Consider the following 21582-nt stretch of genomic DNA (forward strand, 5'->3'; position numbering starts at 1 on the left):
TTGTGAAATGATGAGACTCCTCCCAGGAGTCCGGGTCTGTTCAGGAAAGTGAGGCAGGAGCAGTCGAACACTGACGGTGACAACTGGAGGGTGAAATGAACCCTGTTTAATTAATCACAGCATGACGCCAAAGCACAAATCTGTGCAACTCTATACTCAGAAACCTGCGCTGACCATGTGCTTTTAGGTGCACACTGACTCACTCACACACACACACACACACACACACACACACACACACACACACTGTATGCAGCTGCAGGTCATAAATTCTGCCCACTGTCCTGGTTACAAGCTCGCAAAATACAAGTTCTATAAATACTTAAGAAGTGCCTGTAGCCTACTCCCTCTCTCTCTCTCTCTCTCTCTCTCTCTCTCTCTCTCTCTCTGTCTCTCTCTCTGTCTCTCTCTTTCTCTGTCTCTAACTTCTTGTAATGATACAAATCTGATGGCCAGATGAAGATATGCTCTATATGCTTTGAGTGGAGGATCTCCTGCTATAGAGGTCTGAACACAACCCTACTGAACATGAATGTGAAGGCTGACTGCACCCCAGGCCTCCTCACCTCGCCTCCATCACGACCTGAATTTCCTAAAACCCTCATGGCTGAATGAATCTTCCAAAAAAAATCTAATGGAACATCTTCCCAGAAGAGTAGAAGTTACTGTAGAAACAAAAATACCAATTTGAAGGTCAGGTGTTTAATTTATTGGTCCATTTATAGTACAGATGGAGATTTTAACTATTATAAGTCGTTATAAGAGCAAATGGACAAGATTAAAAATGAGTTTATTAGAGGGACAGCGCATGTAGGACGTTTTGGTGACAAGGTGAGGGAGGCGACATTGAGATGGTTTGGACATGTGCAGAGGAGGGACATGGAGCCACCAGGTAGGAGGAAAAAAGGAAGGCCAAGGAGGAGGTTCATGGATGTGGTGAGGGAAGACATGCAGGTAGTTGGTGTGAAAGAGGCAGATGTAGAGGACAGGGTGGTATGGAGACGGATGATCCGATCTGACACCCCCTAATGGGAGCAGCCGAAAGAAGAAGAAGAAGATAAGAGCAAATAGAGACTCGGTGTGAAACGGGATGTTCATCAATCTTGTGGTCAGCTGTCCATCTTTTGGTTGAACCTTTTTCTGAGGAAACTTATGAGCTAATACATAATGTGTATTGTAAAATGTCTTTGAGAATCGCGATATGATCTTTTTTACACGTTGCCACCATTAGAATTTTGTATATTTACAATTATGGCATTTGGCAGAAACCTGTATCCAGGTTGACTTACATTTAACTGAGCAGCTTTGGGGTTAAGGGCCTTGCTCAGGGGCCCAGGCATGTAACTAAAATATATGTAAAATGACAAATAATAGCCACAAAACCAATAAGAAACATGGATATGGAATGAAAAATTATTGAACAACTATTACATTAAAATTAAAAAAAATTTAATATTCAAATCAATTCATTTTTATTTGCGCTTTTAACAACTGAAATGGTATCAAAGCAGCTTTACACGGATAAAGAGGTAATAAATATACTAGAAACAGTGATTTGGGCGGTCCAAGCACCCGCCACTCGCAGCAGCCCGAAGGCCAGCTGTTTCCAGCAGCATCAAACACTAAACAAACTGTTTCATCATCTAATCATTGTGGTTACGGTTTGAAACCTTTCCTCATCCTTTCATTATCGAGATCGCTCACAGACTCTGTAACCATATTACAATCGTTTAATGTAAAAGAGCTGCGAGCCAAGAGTCATTTATAGCAGCGGTGCAGACTGCACGCGGCACAATGTGTAAGCAAAATGCAGTAATCGCTGGTGTCTGCTCCGTAATGGCTCTCTAAAAAGCACAGTTTAGCTTCTCGGCTCTCCTTCACCCCGCTGTAATGGGTCAGATTGATCGACTTTGGCTGAAATGACGACAGTGACTGGCCTGCTAATGTGATTGTGCTCTGGTGTTAAAGCCTGAGGGCTGCACTGCATCCGATTCCCATTCACAGAATTTGGGGACAGGATTAGAGTAGAAGGTCAAAACTGGGGTAAAGAGCACTGTTTCGGAATACTGATTTAGACTTTTCATTGGATGAAAGGTTTAGTAGCTACACATCAGACTGCGTGTAGGGGATCACGTTTGAACATTGGTGATGAAAGCAAGGGTTCGGAATCGGCCGTGCTGTCTGGATAGGGTGGAGAGATGTTCTCATTTACAGCTAGAGTAACCAATCATTGATGGAAGAGATCATGTCAAACGCTTTTCACCTCAAGAGCTGAATCGTGACAATCTCAGAGGAAGTGCATAATAGTACGGTTGGTATGTGCTTCTTTCTGAACATTTCATTCCACATTTAGTCCCCATTTGCTCTTGTAATATCTAGGGGTCAAACAATGGATTTTAACGATACAGATATCTATGTTGGTTAGCAGACCATTTCAGACGCTACCCGGAAAAACTATTGGTATGGATTTTTGCCAAGTTACAGCAATTATCTGTGCTGATTAATCAGCAAAACCGATGAATCGATCGACCTCTAATAAGAAGCTTCACTCTTCTTGGTTTCATGTTCCACTAGATTTTGTGGAGATTTGTGGAGATTTAATAGGGTTGGAGCTCTATAGCAGGAGATCTTCTTCTCCATCCCATGTGTAGCATATCTTTATGGAGCTGGCTTTAGAGATATTATCATCCTGGAACAGTTTTGGGTCTCCTATTTGAAGGGAAAATGAAATGCCAGGGCATCCAAACGCGTCCTACACGTCAACAAGTTTGTGGTGGAACCACATACGGGTGAAAAAAAGCCGGGTGTCCAAATACTTTTGGCAGTATAGTGTAGAGGTTCTGAATGGTAAAAAAAAACCTCAATGATCTTTTGTCATAAACTTTTAGATCTGTCCATAATGAGGACTACTTTTTTTTGCACTCTGCAAAATGGACAGATGCTCTTGTAAGACCCTCGGGCGCTATATCGTGAGATCTATCTGTTAAAACTACGAGCGGGAATCTCTGAACCGCCTGGCAGCTGTTAAACAGAGCCCTCCTCGGATCTTTCTTATACCTCAGTTCAGGCATTTCCTGTTCAGGAATCCCTGTCAGATACAGCAGGAACAGCGCCAGGGCTCTTATTCTAAACACCAGTCGGGCACATGGGCAATCACGATCGTAAAAATAGGACAGTAGTAATCAGAAGTGTAGAATTCTTACGTGATGTTTGGATGGTTCAAGATGAACGCCATATAGAACTATATGGACCAATTCTGTGGGGTTTTTTTTAACATTCCATTCCACATTGTCTCCATTTGCTCTTATAATAACCTCCACTCTTCTGGGAAGATGTTCCACTAGATTTTGTGGAGATTTTTGTGGATTCATTCAGCCACAAGGATGTTAGGAAAGGAAGGTACTGATGTAGGTGAGAAAGTGAGGAGGCCAGTCAGAGTTCACACTCATCCGGTTTAAGTCCGGTTGAACTCTTAGTTCAAGTCAAGAGAAAATGTAATGCTTGAGCATCCAAAAACATCTGTAACGTTTGGGGAAGAACCACATTTTTCCATTCCCATTTATGGAATATGGTAGATGCCCTTATCTAGTCCAACTTCCACATGGCTGGAAAAGTTGGTGTCCCAACACTTTTGCCCTACAGCAACTCACAACCTGCACGAGTGTGTGACGCAGGTATGAACCCGAGTCACGGGAAAATCTGAAGGAGTGTCTCGAGCGATTCCTCGGAACAACCTGCTGCTACGTGTGGGTGTGAGGTTTCTTCAGTTCCTCAATCACAACTTTTAGTTCCTACCTACAATTAGTTCTCCTTTACCTTGAAAAAAAAAAAAAAACACAAAACTTTAAAGGAAGTAGGTTGGTTCCTCTGGTGAGCACATGTACACTTTGCTCTATGTCTAACTGCTTGTCTTCACCCGTTTGTCCTCATAAACTTACAGTTTGGGTTATGAAAAAAAGCGATAGACACGTTGGTCTTCTATAAACTGCTGCCACAAAGTTGTGCACAAAGCAAGCTCCATGAAAACATGGTAAAATTGGAGTGTCCCGAACAGTGCCCTGATCTCCTCAACCCCACTAAACACCTCTGGGATGAGTTTGAGAACCGAGCGCATGCCAGACCTCTTCACTTAACATCAGCCCTGGGCTCACCATGAGGTGGACTGAGAACAAATTCTCACCTCCACACTTCAAAATCTAACCTCCAATATTTCCACGAAGAGTGGAGCTTTTTATAACAGCAAATTGGGAATAAACCTGGAATGAGATGTTCTTTGCTTATCACCTATGCATGAAGGAACCATCCTGAGAACCATGTATGAAGCTTGCAGTTAAAAGCCCCATAGAAAGCCTGACTTCAAGTCTCGAAAATCACAAGCAGAATCCCCTTTTAGAAGTTTAATACCTCCACTAAAATGGAAAAAAGAAAATTGGAACGTTCCTGTGCACAAAGCCATCTCCATGAAGATATGGGTTGGAGTGGAAGAACTCCTGCTACAGGGCTCTGAACTCCTATTCACCAGGATTCCTTTTTTCACGCTGACTGTGGTCAAAAGGTTGTACGTTTAAATCCCAGCACCACCCAGACACCATTGTTGGGCCCTTGAGGAAAGCCCTCGAGTGCAAAACAGAGCGTGCGCTCGACCCTGATTGGTGAAACCAGTTACGTTTTTATTCACTTTTAAATAAGAAGTAACGACAAAATGTATTTGAGTAAAAAGTGAGAAACTCGACTTTGAAATGTAGCGAATTTAAAGTAAACGTCTCCCCAAATGGAAACACTTCAGTAAAATACAGATAAAAAAAGCTACGGATTACATTTACTTCCTTACTGTCCACCGCTGTGTAAATGTTCTGCTCAGGTGTCCATAAACTTTTGGAGATATACAGTCTATTTTAATTGGATAAACAGTGTACTATATGATAATGTGGTTATACAGTATGATTACACAATGTCGTGCTATAGACTAAAATCTCAGGCTGCTGGAGGATTGCGAAACTGTGATCCTGTGTTATAACATTCGCACGTGAGCGGTTTACGTGAAACGTTAAAACCCTGAGTAGGAGGAAACGGATTTGGCGTCTGACAAACGGCTCGACACGCGGCTCAATCGTTCGATCCACATGTCCGTCGGCGTGCGTTTCTGTCTGGATACCTGCACTACTTTCATTTCCCTCTTCTTTAAAGGGTTACGGTGCTTTTTTTAAACACGTGTGAGACGCCATGATGTCATCTCCTGCCCTCGCCCCGGGTTCCTCGAATCTGCGAATTTGGTTTCACGAAGGCTTAACCAGAACGCCGTATGCAGTGACGCACGCTCGCCTCATCCTGGCGCACACGTGCTTGTTTATCACCGCTTCAGTTAAGGGCAGGGAGATTGTTTTTCGAGCGGCTCTGCTCCAAGCCCAGCAGCTGTCTCCTCATGCTTGGAATCGCAGCATTAGATGTGTTTCAGATGTCTCTAGCGTTCTCCTGCACTTCGACTGCGGACTGCAAACCACGTGCTTTTCACGTGTACATGATTTTGAGGTTTGAAAAGAAGCAATCTGGAGTTTGAACCCCAGAACCTGCCACTGCTGGGCCCCTGAGAACGGCCCTTTACCCCAAATCGCTTTGGATTGGGGCACCAGCCAGATGGCAGAGATGTAATAAATTTAAGACAGTCGGTTTATGTCTCGACTTACTATATTTTATAGAAGTTACGAGGGGATCTTCTCAAAATTCTCTATTACTGCTATTTCCCCTGTTGGCCATCGATTGTAAGTGACGTCACTTCGTAATACAAACACGACCAAAGATATAGTCCCGCCCCTGACACTTGATTGACAGCTATCCGTGTAAAGCATCAGCAACGCAAATGCAAAAGGATTCGCGATTTCCGTTCGAGCAAAGCAAAAGTGGTAATTAATATCGTTACTTAAATATGTCGTAGCCGGTAAGACGCGGGGAAAAAAGTGGAACGTTTTTAGACGTTTATGTAGCTGGAATGGTGTAGACGCAGCCTTAAAGAACGGTGACGTGTATGCAGTAGTATACCGTAATCTCTTAATAATTTCACTTCTTACACTAGATAACTGAGCAAAACAATACAGTTTGATTTACCGTACTTTATAAACTTTACAGTATATATTTATGTATGTGGCAGTGGTTTGTAAATGGAGGGCGGAGCTAATGCTACTACGTTTGCATGCCGCGCAAAATGTAAAGTATATGCAGTTTTGTCGTATATCTATTGTCATCGTGAGATCGAAAAATCCTACGTCGAAATCTAAGTGTGTGTGTGTGTGTGTGTGTGGTGACTCTGTAAACAAAGCAGTAGAGCCTGAAAGCCCGCTGATCTTTATATAAATGAACAAATACTTGTTGACTCAGCAGACTGCGCCCTGGTGTGTCTCCGTCGCGCAAAGGCCAAGTTCATGCCCCCAACACACACACACATACACACAGGCACACACACTCACACACACAGCTGGGCATGCTCCCACTGGACCAACTTTCTCTCACTAACACTCACACATGCACCGACCTATCAGCAGGAAATGATTCACGCAGGAAGTGATGTCGATTGTGCCACACACTCCCTGGCTAACATGCGCCGGAGTGATGTCATGCTTCACTCAACAATGTACTGTAATAAAAGTCAACACAACACACAAAGCAATCGCACAACAGTCCGAATCTCAGCACCGGCTCTTATTCCTTAGTAGTAGTTGAAGGGGGTAAAGGCGTCTCCCAAATGCCAGGAATGTAAATGTCTGATTGTAAACAGAGAATGCTGACTAACACACAGGGAATTATGGGATACACTGGGAAACGTGATTCTACACAAAAGCTCCACACACGTTTTTTATCCATTTCTGTTCGCTTTCATACAATACGACATCTTAATCAATACCGTATTATGATACTGTACAAATATTCACTGTATGGACAAAAAGTATTGGGACACGTGACTTCTACAACCGTACGAGGTTCTTCACCAAACTGCTAAGACAAAGCTGGAGGCACACGATTGTATTAGATGTTTTTTGGACGAGCATGAATTGATCTCTTCTCTTTGAACTAGAAGACCCGAACATGTTCCGGCCAGCTCCATGAAGATATGTTTCACATGTAGATGGAAGATGTGGAAGATCTCCAGCTATAGAGCACCCCAGACCTCCTCACCTCACCTGCATCAGTACCCGATTTTACTAACACCTTTGTGTGTCTTTGAATCTCCACAAAATCTAGTGAAACATCTCAGAGAAACTGGGAAGGTTAATTCTAATTCAAATTACTCATGAATAATGATCATTCCAGTGGTATTCCTCATTTAAGAATACCACACTGTTTGGATATTATCAAATGATCATTCTCGAGCGATCTCCCAGATCTTCTCACACGCTGCCTCATGAGACAACAATGTGAGGACAGCACAATCCTGTGGCTTAGCCTCCATCGCTCGTGGTTTCTGGTCCTTCTTGACATCCGAGCAGCTTTTCTGCGACTCTCTGCCTGTGTTGCGGTCGAGCTAATTGTAGAACATTAAGCTTCTTAGGTGGCTTCCGTTACGCCTGAGGTCCACCACTGACCCAGAAACAGTGTGTGTGTTGTGCACTGAACATCCACACTCACCCAGCAGTGAGTACATGACAGTGCTGACAGGACGGGGATAGGACACGGATTTATGAAAGCTAACAACCTCTCACTCACACACACACACACACACACACACACACACACACACACACACACACACACACACACACAAACAGAAACTGATAAACCTCTGATGTCGTCACTTCAAAGCTTTACTCCAAAAGCACTTCTCCAGATAAAATACACAGAGAAACAAAACACAAACTGACATACAAATACACACACATACACAAGTACACACAGACATACAAGAACATACATACAGACACACACATGTACACACAGACTCAAGACATACATACATACATACAGACATACACACAAACACAAGACATACATACAGAAACACATATACACACAGACTCAAGACATACACAGACACACACATATACACACAGACTCGAGACATACACACAGACACACACATATACACACAGACTCAAGACATACATACAGACACACATATACACACAGACATACAAGAACATACATACAGACACATATACACACAGACTCAAGACATACGTACAGACACACACAGATACACACAGACCCGACATCCATACAGACACACATATACACACAGACTTGAGACATACACACAGACACACATATACACACAAACACAAGACATACATACAGACACACACAGATACACACAGACTTGAGACATACACACAGACACACATATACACACAGACTCAAGACATACATACAGACACACACAGATACACACAGACTCGACATCCATACAGACACACATATACACACAGACTTGAGACATACAAACAGACACACATATACACACAGACTCAAGACATACATACAGACACACACAGATACACACAGACTCGACATCCATACAGACACACATATACACACAGACTTGAGACATACACACAGACACACATATACACACAAACACAAGACATACATACAGACACACATATACACACAGAATCAAAACATACACACAGACACACACATATACACACAAACACAAGACATACTGTACATACAGACACACATATACACACAGAATCAAAACATACACACAGACACACACATACACACACACACACACACACACACACACAGACACACACATAAACACAGACTCAAGACATCCAAACAGACACACATATACACACAGACTCAAGACATACATACAGACACACATATACACACAGAATCAAAACATACACACAGACACACACATATACACACAAACACAAGACATACTGTACATACAGACACACATATACACACAGAATCAAAACATACACACAGACACACACATACACACACACACACACACACACACACACACACACACACACAGACACACACATACACACAGACTCAAGACATCCAAACAGACACACATATACACACAGACTCAAGACATACATACAGACACACACATATACACACAGACTCAACATCCATACAAACACACATATACACACAGACTCAAGACATACATACAGACACACACATATACACACAGACTCAACATCCATACAGACACACACATATATACACACAAACACAAGACATACATACAGACACACATATACACACAGAATCAAAACATACAGACAGACACACACATATACACACAAACACAAGACATACTGTACATACAGACACACATATACACACAGAATCAAAACATACACACAGACACACACATATACACACAGACTCGAGACATACACACAGACACACATATACACACAGACTCAAGACATACATACAGACACACACATACACACACACAGACACACACATACACACAGACTCAAGACATCCATAAAGACACACATATACACACAGACATACAAGAACATACATACAGACACACACATATACACACAGATATACAAGAACATACATACAGACACACACATATACACACAAACACAAGACATACATACAGACACAAATATACACACAGAATAAAGACATACACACAGACACACACATACACACAGGCTCAAGACATACACACAGACACACACACACATACACACAGACTCAAGACATACATACAGACACACACATATACACACAGACACACACATACACACAGACTCAAGACATCCATACAGACACACATATACACACAGACTCAAGATATACATACAGACACACACATATACACACAGACTCAACATCCATACAGACACACACATATACACACACACATATACATACAGACACACACATACACACACAGACATCAACACACACATGCAGAGACACACACACACACACACACACACACACACACACACACACACACACACACTTAAATGCACGGAAATATAGAGACACACAAATACATAGACATCAGCACATATATACAAACAGACACACATATACACAGACACAACACAAAAACACACACACAGATACACAAAGACACAACGTGGACATGCACATACACACAGACACACCACTAAAACACACACACACAAACACACACTAATGCTCTTTCATTTGGCATCAAAGTCACAAAAGGGACAAGCACTCTCTGAGTTTTCCTGACATGAAAAAGGAATGCAACCCAACACTAACACCTTCAGACAGCACTTTCACATCAACAGAGTGCTAAACAAAATGAGAGAGAGAGAGAGAGAGAGAGAGAGAGAGAGAGAGAGAGAGAGAGAGAGAGAGAGAGAGAGAGGCGATTATTCCATTCTGATCCAGCTGTTTAGTGTCAGAGTGCTCTCTCTTTATACACGACTCTTTCACTCCCTCTCTCCTTTTCTCTTGTGGAATTCTCTGATAAAAGCCAGGGACTCTCCCTGCCTACACACACACACACACACACACACACACACACACACACACACACACACACACACAGCTGGTGGGGAGATCCAGAGGAAATGGCTCCACTGAGCTCTTTCCTGCAGAGGAAACGGATCATGTGGAAACCAGGACGTATGTTTTTCTCCACCTGCTGAATCCCGACACACAAACATGGCTACGTCTGTGTAAGAAGCGAGCGAGATGTTTCTCCACACCACACACTTCACTATCAATCTGAACAGGATACACTCAAACCAAAAGTACCAAAAGTTTGTGGACACACGAGCATAAGAAATGAATGTGCTCCTTTTTGAACATCTCAGTCTTCATTTACTCTTACAGTGACCTCCACTCTTCTGGGAAGACGTTCCAATAGATGTTGTGGAGATTTTTTCACACACAAGGGTTTTAGTAAAGTTCATTAGTAAAACCAGAGGCACACAGAATTGGGAAACAAGTATTGGGACTCCTGACTTTTCCACCCATATGTGGTTCTTCTCAAAACTTGGACTCACGCAATTGTACTTAATCTTGAGGTTGAGGATGAGGTTCAAAGTAGTAAATTTTCCCTTCAGTTGAATTAGGAGCCACAAATCTGTTCCGTCATGACACAAAGCGCACAAAGAAGCACCAGCTCCATGAAGATGTGCTTTACATGAGTGTGGAGATCTTGGAAGATCTTCAGCGGTCTGCTATAGAGACCGGAAACACCTTTTGGGATGAACGCTGACTGCACCCCCAGGACTTCTCACTTTCCCACCTTCATCAGTACCGGACTTTAATAACACTCTTGTGTCTGAACAAATCTCCACAGAAATCTCCGAAAAAATCTAGTGGAACATCTTCTGAAAAGAGTGGAGGTGATTAGAATAGGGAGATGTGGACAGATTTTCTCAGTTTACTCTCTCTGTAAACCCCCTACGGCAATGATGTAGAACAAATCTCTCTCGGAATGGGAAGCTCTTCTCCTTGATGAAGCCGAGTTCGGTTTCATGATGATTGATTTCCGGCTGGTTCTCGACGTGTGAATTTTAACGAGCGAAGAAAAATGGAAACAAACAGCAGGGTGTGAGTGGTTTTCAGGCATCATTTCATCATCTGTCAGAACTAGGAGATGTTTCAACATTTCTCCTCGTGTGTTAGGACAATGTGAGAAGATCTACAGTATTAGCCTGGTGTCTAGTTTCAGAAAATTATTCACTTGTTATAATGATCTTCACTCTTCGGAGAAGATGTTCCAGTAGATTCTCACACTGGTGATCTTTTCATAAATGCTCCACCAAGAACACTATATATTTTCTTACTGAATTCAAACTAAATACTCCAATGCTAAACGGATCAAAAGTTTGTGGACAACCGAGTAAAAGATTTTGTGCGTTTTGAACATCCTATTCCACATTTAATCTCCATTTCCCATTAGAATGAGCGCCACTCCTCTGAGAAGATGCTTAGCTAGATTTTGTGGAGTTTTTGTGGAGATTCGTTCACAAGGGCGCGAGTCAAGTCAGGTACTGATGTAGGTGAGAAAGTGAGAAGGTTCACTCAGTGTTCATCCCAAAGCTGTTCTGCTCTCCACAGCAGGTTTCAGAAGAACCGCATCTGGCTGGAAAAGTCAGGCGTCCCAATACTTGTAAATGAAATTTGTCTCCTGCAGAGACGAGACTGAGGTCTTATTCCCTCACTGATATAATGACTCCTGTTTGGTCACATTCTAAATGAGTTTCTGAGGTAACAGGTTTTTTTTTTCTTTTTCTTTGTACATAAAAATGCGATAAAAAGTCACAGTGATTCTCGATGATAACACACACACACACACACACACACACACACACACACACACACACACAAACGCACAAACACGCACACACATGCACAGTACAGATGGAGATAATGAAAATTTGGAAAACACTGGTCTATTTTCCGTTAACGAAGTTCTCTCGCTACAACAGCTTATCTTTAGATAAAACTTGGTTTTCTTCACAAACTGTTCCACAAAGTCTGTGGTTGCAGTAGCAAAGTTTTGTCTTCAACTAGCAAACCTGTTCCAGCATTGACTTTACTAGCACCCTTATAGCTGAAGGAATCTCCCAAAAATCTCCACAAAACATAGTGGAACATCTACCCAGAAGTGTGGAGCTTATACTAAGGGAATAAATGTGGAAAGGGATTAAAAAAAAAGAAAAAAAGAAGCACATAATGGCAGGTCAGGTGTCCAAAAACTTTTGGCCAATTAGCATTGTTAGCATTCAATTCAGTAATAATGTACAGACATGGTGGTTGGTGAAGCAGTTTTGAAAAGATATTGATCGATGTTCTCGATGAATTCTGGCAAATGTCTAGCCGGCTAGTGCTTTGCTAATGCTACTTTGTTTTTTGGTTAGCTTGTTGCTAAGCTGCTCGCTCATGTTCGCTCTTTTTCCCATACTGCAATTTCAGTCGATGTTTGTGCGAGTGTTTGAAGTTTAGAAATAGAACATTAACAGCTACTAAATTAGCATTTATTTTATAGCAGTTTTTTTATAACAAATGCAGCACGAAGGTCCGAGATCCAGAACGTGCTTGACACGCTACGAAAAAAAGATTACCAGAACACGCTCCAGAACACAGGGGGCGCTGTATTGCTGTGCAAGATCACTATTTTGAAGGTGATAAGCTTTTTGATACCCCCTCGTATAACCTGCTTGAACCTGGTTTACCTTTTACTGTTTATCTGGTTTAGATCGGTGGAGTAAGAACGTGTAACGTGACATGGTCCCAGTTTACTGCCATGACGACCAGACCCGGTCTTCTGAAAGCCAACGGATAAGACGGCGGAACAGGATTACGCAAACCTCATATTACAGTTACAAATACGAGAGACGGAAATGATGAATTATGGCATTGGAGAGAATGTTCTTTGATGACGCAGCAGAAAAACAAAGCTATCTGAACACATCAGCAGATGAATTATAGCTTTGTTCGTCCTCATTTCATGAAACACAGAATTCTCCGTTATTGCCAGTTCGGTTGTTTTTTTTTTGTTGTTGTTTTTTCCTCCTCCCTCCATCAGTTCTCCAACACTGGTACTATTACACAGATGGCATGTTACAGCCTTTTAGGAGACCCAAATCTGTTCCAGCTTCCAGCTTGATGTAGGATGAATCTACTATATGCTAAACTTGAGGGATGAGGAAGCTCAGATGTTTCAATATTGAACCCCTGATCAGAAAGTTGCAAGTTCAAATCCCACTACCACTGCTGGGCCCTTGAGCAAGGCCCTTAACCCTCAACTGCTCAGTTGTATGACTGAGATCATTGTAAATTGCTCTGGATCAGGGAATAAATGTGTGAATTTAAATCTCAGCTCACAATCTGGTATTGTTATTGGGTTTTTTGTATTACTATTATTATTATTATTATTATTATTAGAAAAGAGCCATTATGAGGACGAGTCAAACACCTTCAGGGCATGTGGTTACTCAGTGGTTAAGTCTCTCAGTTTCTGCTCAGAAGGCCAGGGGTTCAAGCCCCAGTAGCCCCAGTGTCTATCACCCTTGGGGAAAAAAGAATTTCACTGTGCTGTAATAAAAAAAGCAGATTTTGTGTTGTTTTCAGAGCGTTTGTACTGTTTTAAGAAAAGGAATTACAAGTTGGAACTTTGCCTCGAATGCAGCATTAATCAAACCCATATTTCTTCAAGCAGGAAAATCCCCCCAAATATTTAAGGCCTGGAGTTTGGGAATAGATTAATGAGAAAAGTCCCTGTGAGTCACACCAGTGCAAGCTTGGCTTACATTCCAGTTTTTGTTTCACCGAATGTCCCAAAATGTCCAAACTAGGACTATCATGCTTTTAACCAATGCATTTTTTTATAAAGAACCAAAAAACGTATCGTATCGAGACACCAACATATCGTATCAAATTAGACTTATTGTACATTGTTCTGACCTTAGAAGTTATCAGATGTTCATGATTGTGAAACTTTCACAATTCACCCAAATGTCCTCAGTTTTGTGCTTCAATGTAACGTTATATATATATTACCAAAGACACACTTCAGAAACATAACCAGAGCTGATCCATATTTAATTACAGCGAACGAAATGCAAGCAAACCCCACACGATGTTCTCCTCCCCGGATAAGACCCTTTCTGCCTCAGGCTCTGACACCATGAGAGCAAGCAGGAAAAGTCTGCCACATGCTTCTGATTTAAAGGAGTATTTTTTTACCATTCCACCGATGCCTGTTGAGGCCAGCGACGCAGCCGAGCTCCAACAGTTCCTCATGCACTTCTCACATTACAACAAATCCAAATCCAGAGGACCAGTGCGCTTATAAAGCAACTCAAATAAACTCACACGGCATTAAGATTTCACTTAAAAAACCTATTCTAACAACTGACTGTTTAACCACCATTTCCAGTTGACTCGATGTTAGTAAAATCAAACAGAGCTCATGTCAGATCATTCCGAAGAACCATTAGATAAAAATAAAACATTCAGCCCAGAAAAAATCCTATATAATGAATCATGAACAGGTACAGATCGGCGACATGAGCAGAGAAGGTCATTGCTGTAAAATACCTCAGGAGAGTTTCGGGACGGTTAAGGAGGACGTTTTGCGTCGATGAAAATCTCCAAAGGAATCAGATTAGCTCATTATCGAGCAACACCCACACTCCAAAAAAACGAGCTTTCGCCATTGTTTATTTACTAAAACCCACCGTTGTTTAGAATAATAAAGAATGCAAGTAACTAAATTATGGTCAGTTAACCGTGTTACTTCTACTACAATTGAATAATGTCGGCTTCACTTAACAAGCATTTTGTTGCAACTTTACATTGTTACACCCAATAAAATCCGATAAACATGAAGGCGGAGGAAGCAACGGAATGGAAAAGAATTGACGACAGACGAAAAAAACGAAAGCACGAACGATTGTTGACCAAATGTTTGCCACCAAAATTTTAAATGTCAAAACTTGGGGTTCTATAGCTTTTGAGGGCAAAGTTGTAAAGAACTTTGAATTTTTTATTGTTTGTGGTTGTTTACAACAAAATTACATTTCCTTTACAGATGGCTTAAAAGTTTGGAAATATCAAAACATTAACTTTTTTATAATTTTTCTAAATAAAAAAAAATTTTTTTATTGAAAGTGGTAGATGAAGTACCATGTAGTTGAGTTAAAGTAGATCTACTCGGTTCTACTCATTTTAAACTTTCATTTGAGTAAAAGTACAAAGGTTTTTGCATTAAAAATTATTTATTATAAATATAATGTTCCTGTTATGATTTTTTTTATAATAGGACTCTTTACTTCATCAACTCAGTTTATGTAAAAAGACTCGAATGTGACTCTCAGCACACTGATCTATTAATAGAATGATAATAATGACTCAAACACTGATTTAAGGTCCAGTCTGGAGTTATTATTTATTGTTGTTGAACTGATGCAACTGTATGTTGGTGACACTTAACCCTGATTGGTGGATTGCTGCGTGTTTGACCAGTAACATTTTTTTATCCTCGTTAATAAAAATGAACGACTGATTTCGCAAAACGTAGTTGAGTAAAAAGTTCAATATTTGACTTTGAAATGTAGTAAAGTTACAGTAAAAATCTCCCCAAAAGGAAATACTTCAGTAAAGTACAAAAATACGTAAAAATAAAAAAAATGCTACAGTAACGAATTACGTTTATTTTTTTACAGTCCAATGCTGGATATACAAATATTTAACGGCAGTTTCACAATTAACCAAAATGGTGTTGTTGTGATTTGATTGTTGGACCAGCGAAATTCAAATTGAGACAATTTCTTGAAAATTAGTCAATTACAAAAGCTTGCAAAGAAAATGCTTGTATTTATTTATTAGTTTTGCGCTTGTAGAGAAATAGTAAATTAAATAGATAAAAACGTGTTCCACCTTACGTACTGAACGAACATTTTTAAGTAAAATATACAAAGAACTAATAAGGGGCAAATCTGAAAGGTTTATATTTACGGAATTTGGGTTTGAAATTTTTAAGTCAACTTTTGCCTTAATTTCTTTTACTAAATTGTTAATTGTTAAAAACAACTCAACATACTTGTTTGGAACCACCGGCGCTGTTTTTTTATTTCTAAGTCCAACAACTCATTTGGGGGGAGGGGGGGGTGGTTGATTAGGGTGAGGAAGAATTCACTAAAAGTTAGAAAGCAAGTAACGGTTTATGGAACTGATTTCGGGGCGTAACATGGTGCAGCGGTGATTCCACCAGCTCTCTTTCTCCTTTCATTTAATTTCACTCCAATCCTGACAGGTGAGGAAGATCATCTCAAAGAAAAACTAAAAAAAAAACACCAAATCTGGCATTGAAGAAGGAAATCCGAGTCGTAATCAAAAATGAAATCATCTCGAGATCATTCAGCTCTATCTTAAAGATTGTTTCCCACTCTGACGAAGAGCTAACAGGATATCGCAGCTTCATGTAGACATCAACCTGCAACCCGAAGGTTATACGTCTGATAGCGAGGCAATGCGTTGGATGACATAACAAGCAGCGACATGCTTATGCTCTTCGTAGAACAATGTGCGCTTGTTCGTTCATCATTTATTCATCTTTAATAACCACTTTCTCCTCAGTGTGTCCCAGGAAGAACACAGCAGATCCATTTTTCCCCAAAATGTTCCACAAAGTTCCACACACAGTTCAACGTCATGCGATGTGCTCGCGTTTTTAACATTTTCTCTTCCTTCGGACCTACGAGAGCCAAACCCGTTCCAGCATCACAAAGCCCCATGACAATGTGCTCCAAACTTATGGAACATGATGAACGCGAACGCTGACTGCACCCCAGGACTACTTACGTATAAATATATAAATACTCCCCAAATTACGAGGGTTCGACTAGTGATTTTTTTTCTTTCTTATGATGATGATATGACACAGAGTCCGACAAGCTCCGCCCTCCGGCGCTTGTACACGCCCACATACATACTGACTGTAAATTTTTTACATTACGGTGGTGTAAATTGCTGTTTTGCCAAATGATGTACTGTTACATTATTAACACATTACAGTAAAGTACTGTATAAATATAAATATACAGCCTTCAGCTACATGTTATTTATTAGATCATTTCAGACCCTGGTCTCGTGCGACCCGCTGTACCGCAGTTCCACCTTCTTAAATACATAATTGTTGTGACCTTAGATCTCTTCTGTTCTTCTCACAGATACCCAGGAGACAACGGTTATTGATTTGTGTAAAATCTGTATCATCAGTTACATCCACAGAGCAATGTAAAGCCAGATAGAAAAAAAATTTATTAAAAAAATCCCAAAACGTTCCTTGGTGCTTTTTATTTCAAAAAACACATCACCTCCCGAGCAGATCTTCATCTCCTGAACACTAAAACCTTCAGCGTCCCACAGCAAAGAGACAGGGGGTAGAGGTTCGCTTCGGGGAGTGAGAACATAGATCTCCTCCAAGACTAATTGGCCAGCAAAGCATTTCCCAAGGCAACATTACTCCATCACACATAATGGCGGAACACGGCTTTCCCGAACCAATTAAAGTCCAATGAAACGGCATGAATAATCGACCTGCTGTTTGCTAGCTGAGGTGATCTAGGCAACCTGTTAATTACGGGAAGCCCTGATCTATTACTGGCTCCATCTGCAACATCGTTTTTCTTCCTGCTGAGAATTCTGGTGCGTTTGGCAATGCAAGGAAAAAAAACACTGTCAAATCAAGGGAAAAAGAATAAGTATTTAAGAGTGGAGGTTGCGACTAAATACCACCAAGGGATGAACGTGGAATAGTTGCGAAAAGAACGTCTCTACAGCACAATCTTAACAACCCCCAACCCCATAACCCCCCACCAGCCAACCCACCCCTGCCCCCCCGGACCCGCCCCAGCAGCCGAGAATATTCTCCAAATGAAAATCTATATAAAAGGGTTGCACTATCTTGGTTTAAAGGTCTAAAGATCATGATATTCCTCTTTGTCAAGCATCACAGGATCCTGGAGAAGCCAGGAAGAATTCTTCGCCTGTTCTTCGACACATCTGGGACAAGCTAAAAAATGTGTCCCCTGGGTCCAAGGACATCCCACTGTAACCCAACACTATGCCTGGGTGCCCTTGTAGCTCTTCAGATTACGATCTTCTGAACCAACAGCGTCGCCAAACGTTGCTGCCAGCTCTTGTGTCTCCCCGATCCCAAAACCTGCACTGTTTTTTTTTAAAGGTCTGCTGAAACATCATGCATTCCGGTGTTCCATCCATCCAACGTACTCACTTACTCTTACGAAACAATCCTTCAGGTTCTGGCGCACGTGACCCGGTTCTCCAGGCGTGTACAGATCGTATCTCGGGAGCATGCTTTACCACGTTTGGCAAACGTTAAACCGAGCGGGGACAAGGCAGATCCCAGCCGCGTCAGCTTTCAAGCGTTCCTCCTGCGGACGTGAAGAGCTCAGCTGTCCTCATTCCAGCTCTTCCAGAGTATAAAGTGTCTCTTATTTCTGAGAATCTGCCCTTCGCTGGTCCTCCTACATTCTCTGACGGTCGGTGCATGGCATGTCGTAAAAAAAAAAAAGAAGAGTGCATAAATTTGGTGTTGTTGCGGCTAAACATCCGTCTCAAGCGTTTTTTAACCAGCGGAGGATGCATGAGCGAATTGTTTAGGTATGTTTATAGCTGTAAAAAAAAAAAACATGAGTGCTATGATTTATGAGAAGAAGTAGAAGAAAAAAAGTGGGGATTTTATTCTTTCTAATGAAAGAAGAAACCTGGGAGTGTTATATCAGAAGAGAGCTGCAGGAGAAGAGAGGGAGGGGGGAAATGACATCTGCAACCAATAATCAAAAACTTCTGGCCTGCTATTACAAGACATGCAGGATCTCAGTGATGAGGATTATGAGCACGTAATGCACGCGTTATAAACGCGTTATTAGTCGAGCGAGCTGCAAATACATGGTGCGCGTGCTGAAAGCAACAATGCAACATCGAACTGGATACAAAAAAACGAATCCGTTATCAGCAGCTTGGCTCAGGGAGACTCAGGGAGATGGCACTCCAAATTTAGGTCACATCAATCCACCAAGAGCTGGTAGGTGGGTGGGCGGAAAAAACTCCCAGAACCACTAGAAAACAGGACCGAATCCGAATCGAGTTCTGTGCACTTTTTTTTTTGTATCATTCCCCGCACCAAAGACCTTCAAACGGATAAACAAACAAATGTCGCGCGCCAAATAATAAAAAACCAATTGAGGCGTAATTAAAAAATTGCGCGCAATTTAATTAAGCGTCTCGCGCGCCCGCACCCGCGCCCGTGAAAATCACGCAATCACGCGAAATCAACTCGGGGCGCGCGCTGCAAAAGATCTCGCCGAAATCTACAATCCGACAAATCCCACAACCCGAACCCCGTTCCATGCACGCGCAGAACACGCCGGCTTTGCATGCACACTGTTTAAAACACCGAATTTTCACTTCAATCCAGAGACAAAAGACGCGCTCCGGTACCTCGGCACGCAGCTCGGGGAGGATCGGTCGATCTCCCACGTCGCAAAAAGGTTCATAGGAACGGGAAGAGGACCAGAAGAGCCCGAGGCTGCAGCCCCGGATCCAGTCATGATTCCCGGAGCGGCGAGCCCGACCCCCGGTGCGAGACCACCGACTCCGACACCGACGCCGACGCCTCCCGTGCCTGGATTCATGAAGGCGGCCCGGACCCCTCCTCTCTCTATGGCCGCCGCCATCATCGCCTCTCCCGGCTCCCGGCTCGACCTGTGTCCGCCCTCTGTCTCTGTCTCTGTCTCTCACTGATCTCCTGGCGGTCTCACGCTCGCGTCTTAACCCCCTCGCTGGAGGATCATCTCGGACTCAGATCCACACTTACACACTGCTTATCTTCTCCGACGCTCTCAGAGGCGGAGCTTCATTCAAGACAAAAATGTGCAAGCTGGTTTTAGAGCGTGGCCGCTTGGTGGAGCCACTGATCCACGGTTTCAGAGGGCCATGTGTTCCTGGGCTTGTAGGAACCCTGCTAGAATCCCCTATTGGCACTCTTTGAGGCAGATGCATCCATTAGACAAATCACGTGCTGCCTATATACACGAAGAAGAAGAAGAAGACAATCCTAGAAGAACAAAACTTCCTTGTGCACAAATCCAGCTCCACAAAGATATGCTTTACATTGGATGAAGTGAAAGATCTCCTGAGTCTGGGATGACCATGGCAAGGAAACACTCCCATAGATGGTCTGAGAAACCTTTGGAGGAACCAGACTCAAATAGAGGGTGAATGATGGTTCTTTCTCAAAATGTTAGCACAATTTTGGAGGCACACACTTGTACTTGGAAACTGTCATAAGATTTTTCCCTTCACTTGAAACCTGTTCCACCATGAACCATGCAGATTTGCTTTACATGGGATGGTGTGGAAGATCTCCTGCTACTGCTCTCAACCCTATTGTATATGATAAATGTGAACAATGACCACACCCCAGGCCTCCTCACATCACCTACATCTTACTAACACCCTTGAGGATGAATTCATCTCCACTAAGAATCTTGTGTCCACAAACCTTTGTTTTTGATTCTTCAATTGTTTTTTTTGTTTTTTTGATGAAACGTGAAGATACGATCGGATGACATATGACACAAATAGCCACGTGTGTGTTTTACATTTAATATAAACATTTTCAAAACTGTTTTACTTTTATTCAGCAGACTTTAACAAATGTCTTCATTTCTTCCGTCCTTCATTCGTTCCCTCACTCGATATGTGGCCACGATTTTCTCATTTTAAGAGAAATTCTTGAAGCTTGAAAAAAACCCGCTAAAGAATCCGTTATGATGCAGTGACACTGCGCTAACTCTAGTTTTTTATACCTCTGGCATTGTTGTTTATGTTTTCAAGTTGAATAATAATCATAATAAAATGAGCTCAAAGTGCAAGGCGGAGACTAAACAAACGGTCCGCCACTTAATACGTTCCTGAGGGAAACAGACATTCTGGACTGCATTCGGGACACGTGTGTACTGAACTTAAAGCCCCGTATCGAAAAATGTTAGTACGAATACGTGTACAGTGCAGCCACGAAACTCACGAGGGCGACGTTCTATGACCCCCTATGACCAAAAAAGGATT

The 21582-nt window shown here is 42.0% G+C and overlaps 1 protein-coding gene across 3 annotated transcripts in view; it reads right to left on the minus strand.

Annotated features, from left to right (window-relative positions):
- LOC310735863 (phosphofurin acidic cluster sorting protein 2) overlaps positions 1 to 20491 on the minus strand; it is a 76851-nt gene extending 56360 nt beyond the window's left edge. For 2 of the 3 annotated variants that reach the window (XM_083559087.1, XM_083559086.1), the window contains exon 1: positions 19954 to 20491. In XM_083559087.1, coding sequence (XP_083415213.1) covers positions 19954 to 20192 — 239 coding nt within the window. In that variant the 5' untranslated portion in view covers positions 20193 to 20491. Of the gene's footprint in view, positions 1 to 18728; positions 19020 to 19953 lie in introns of those variants that run through there. The other variant, XM_083559088.1, reaches the window with a different exon arrangement.
- Between the last annotated feature and the right edge of the window lie 1091 nt (positions 20492 to 21582).

The sequence above is a fragment of the Silurus aristotelis genome (genome assembly GCF_946808225.1).
Source record: "Silurus aristotelis genome assembly, chromosome: 13".
Lineage (NCBI taxonomy): Eukaryota > Metazoa > Chordata > Actinopteri > Siluriformes > Siluridae > Silurus > Silurus aristotelis.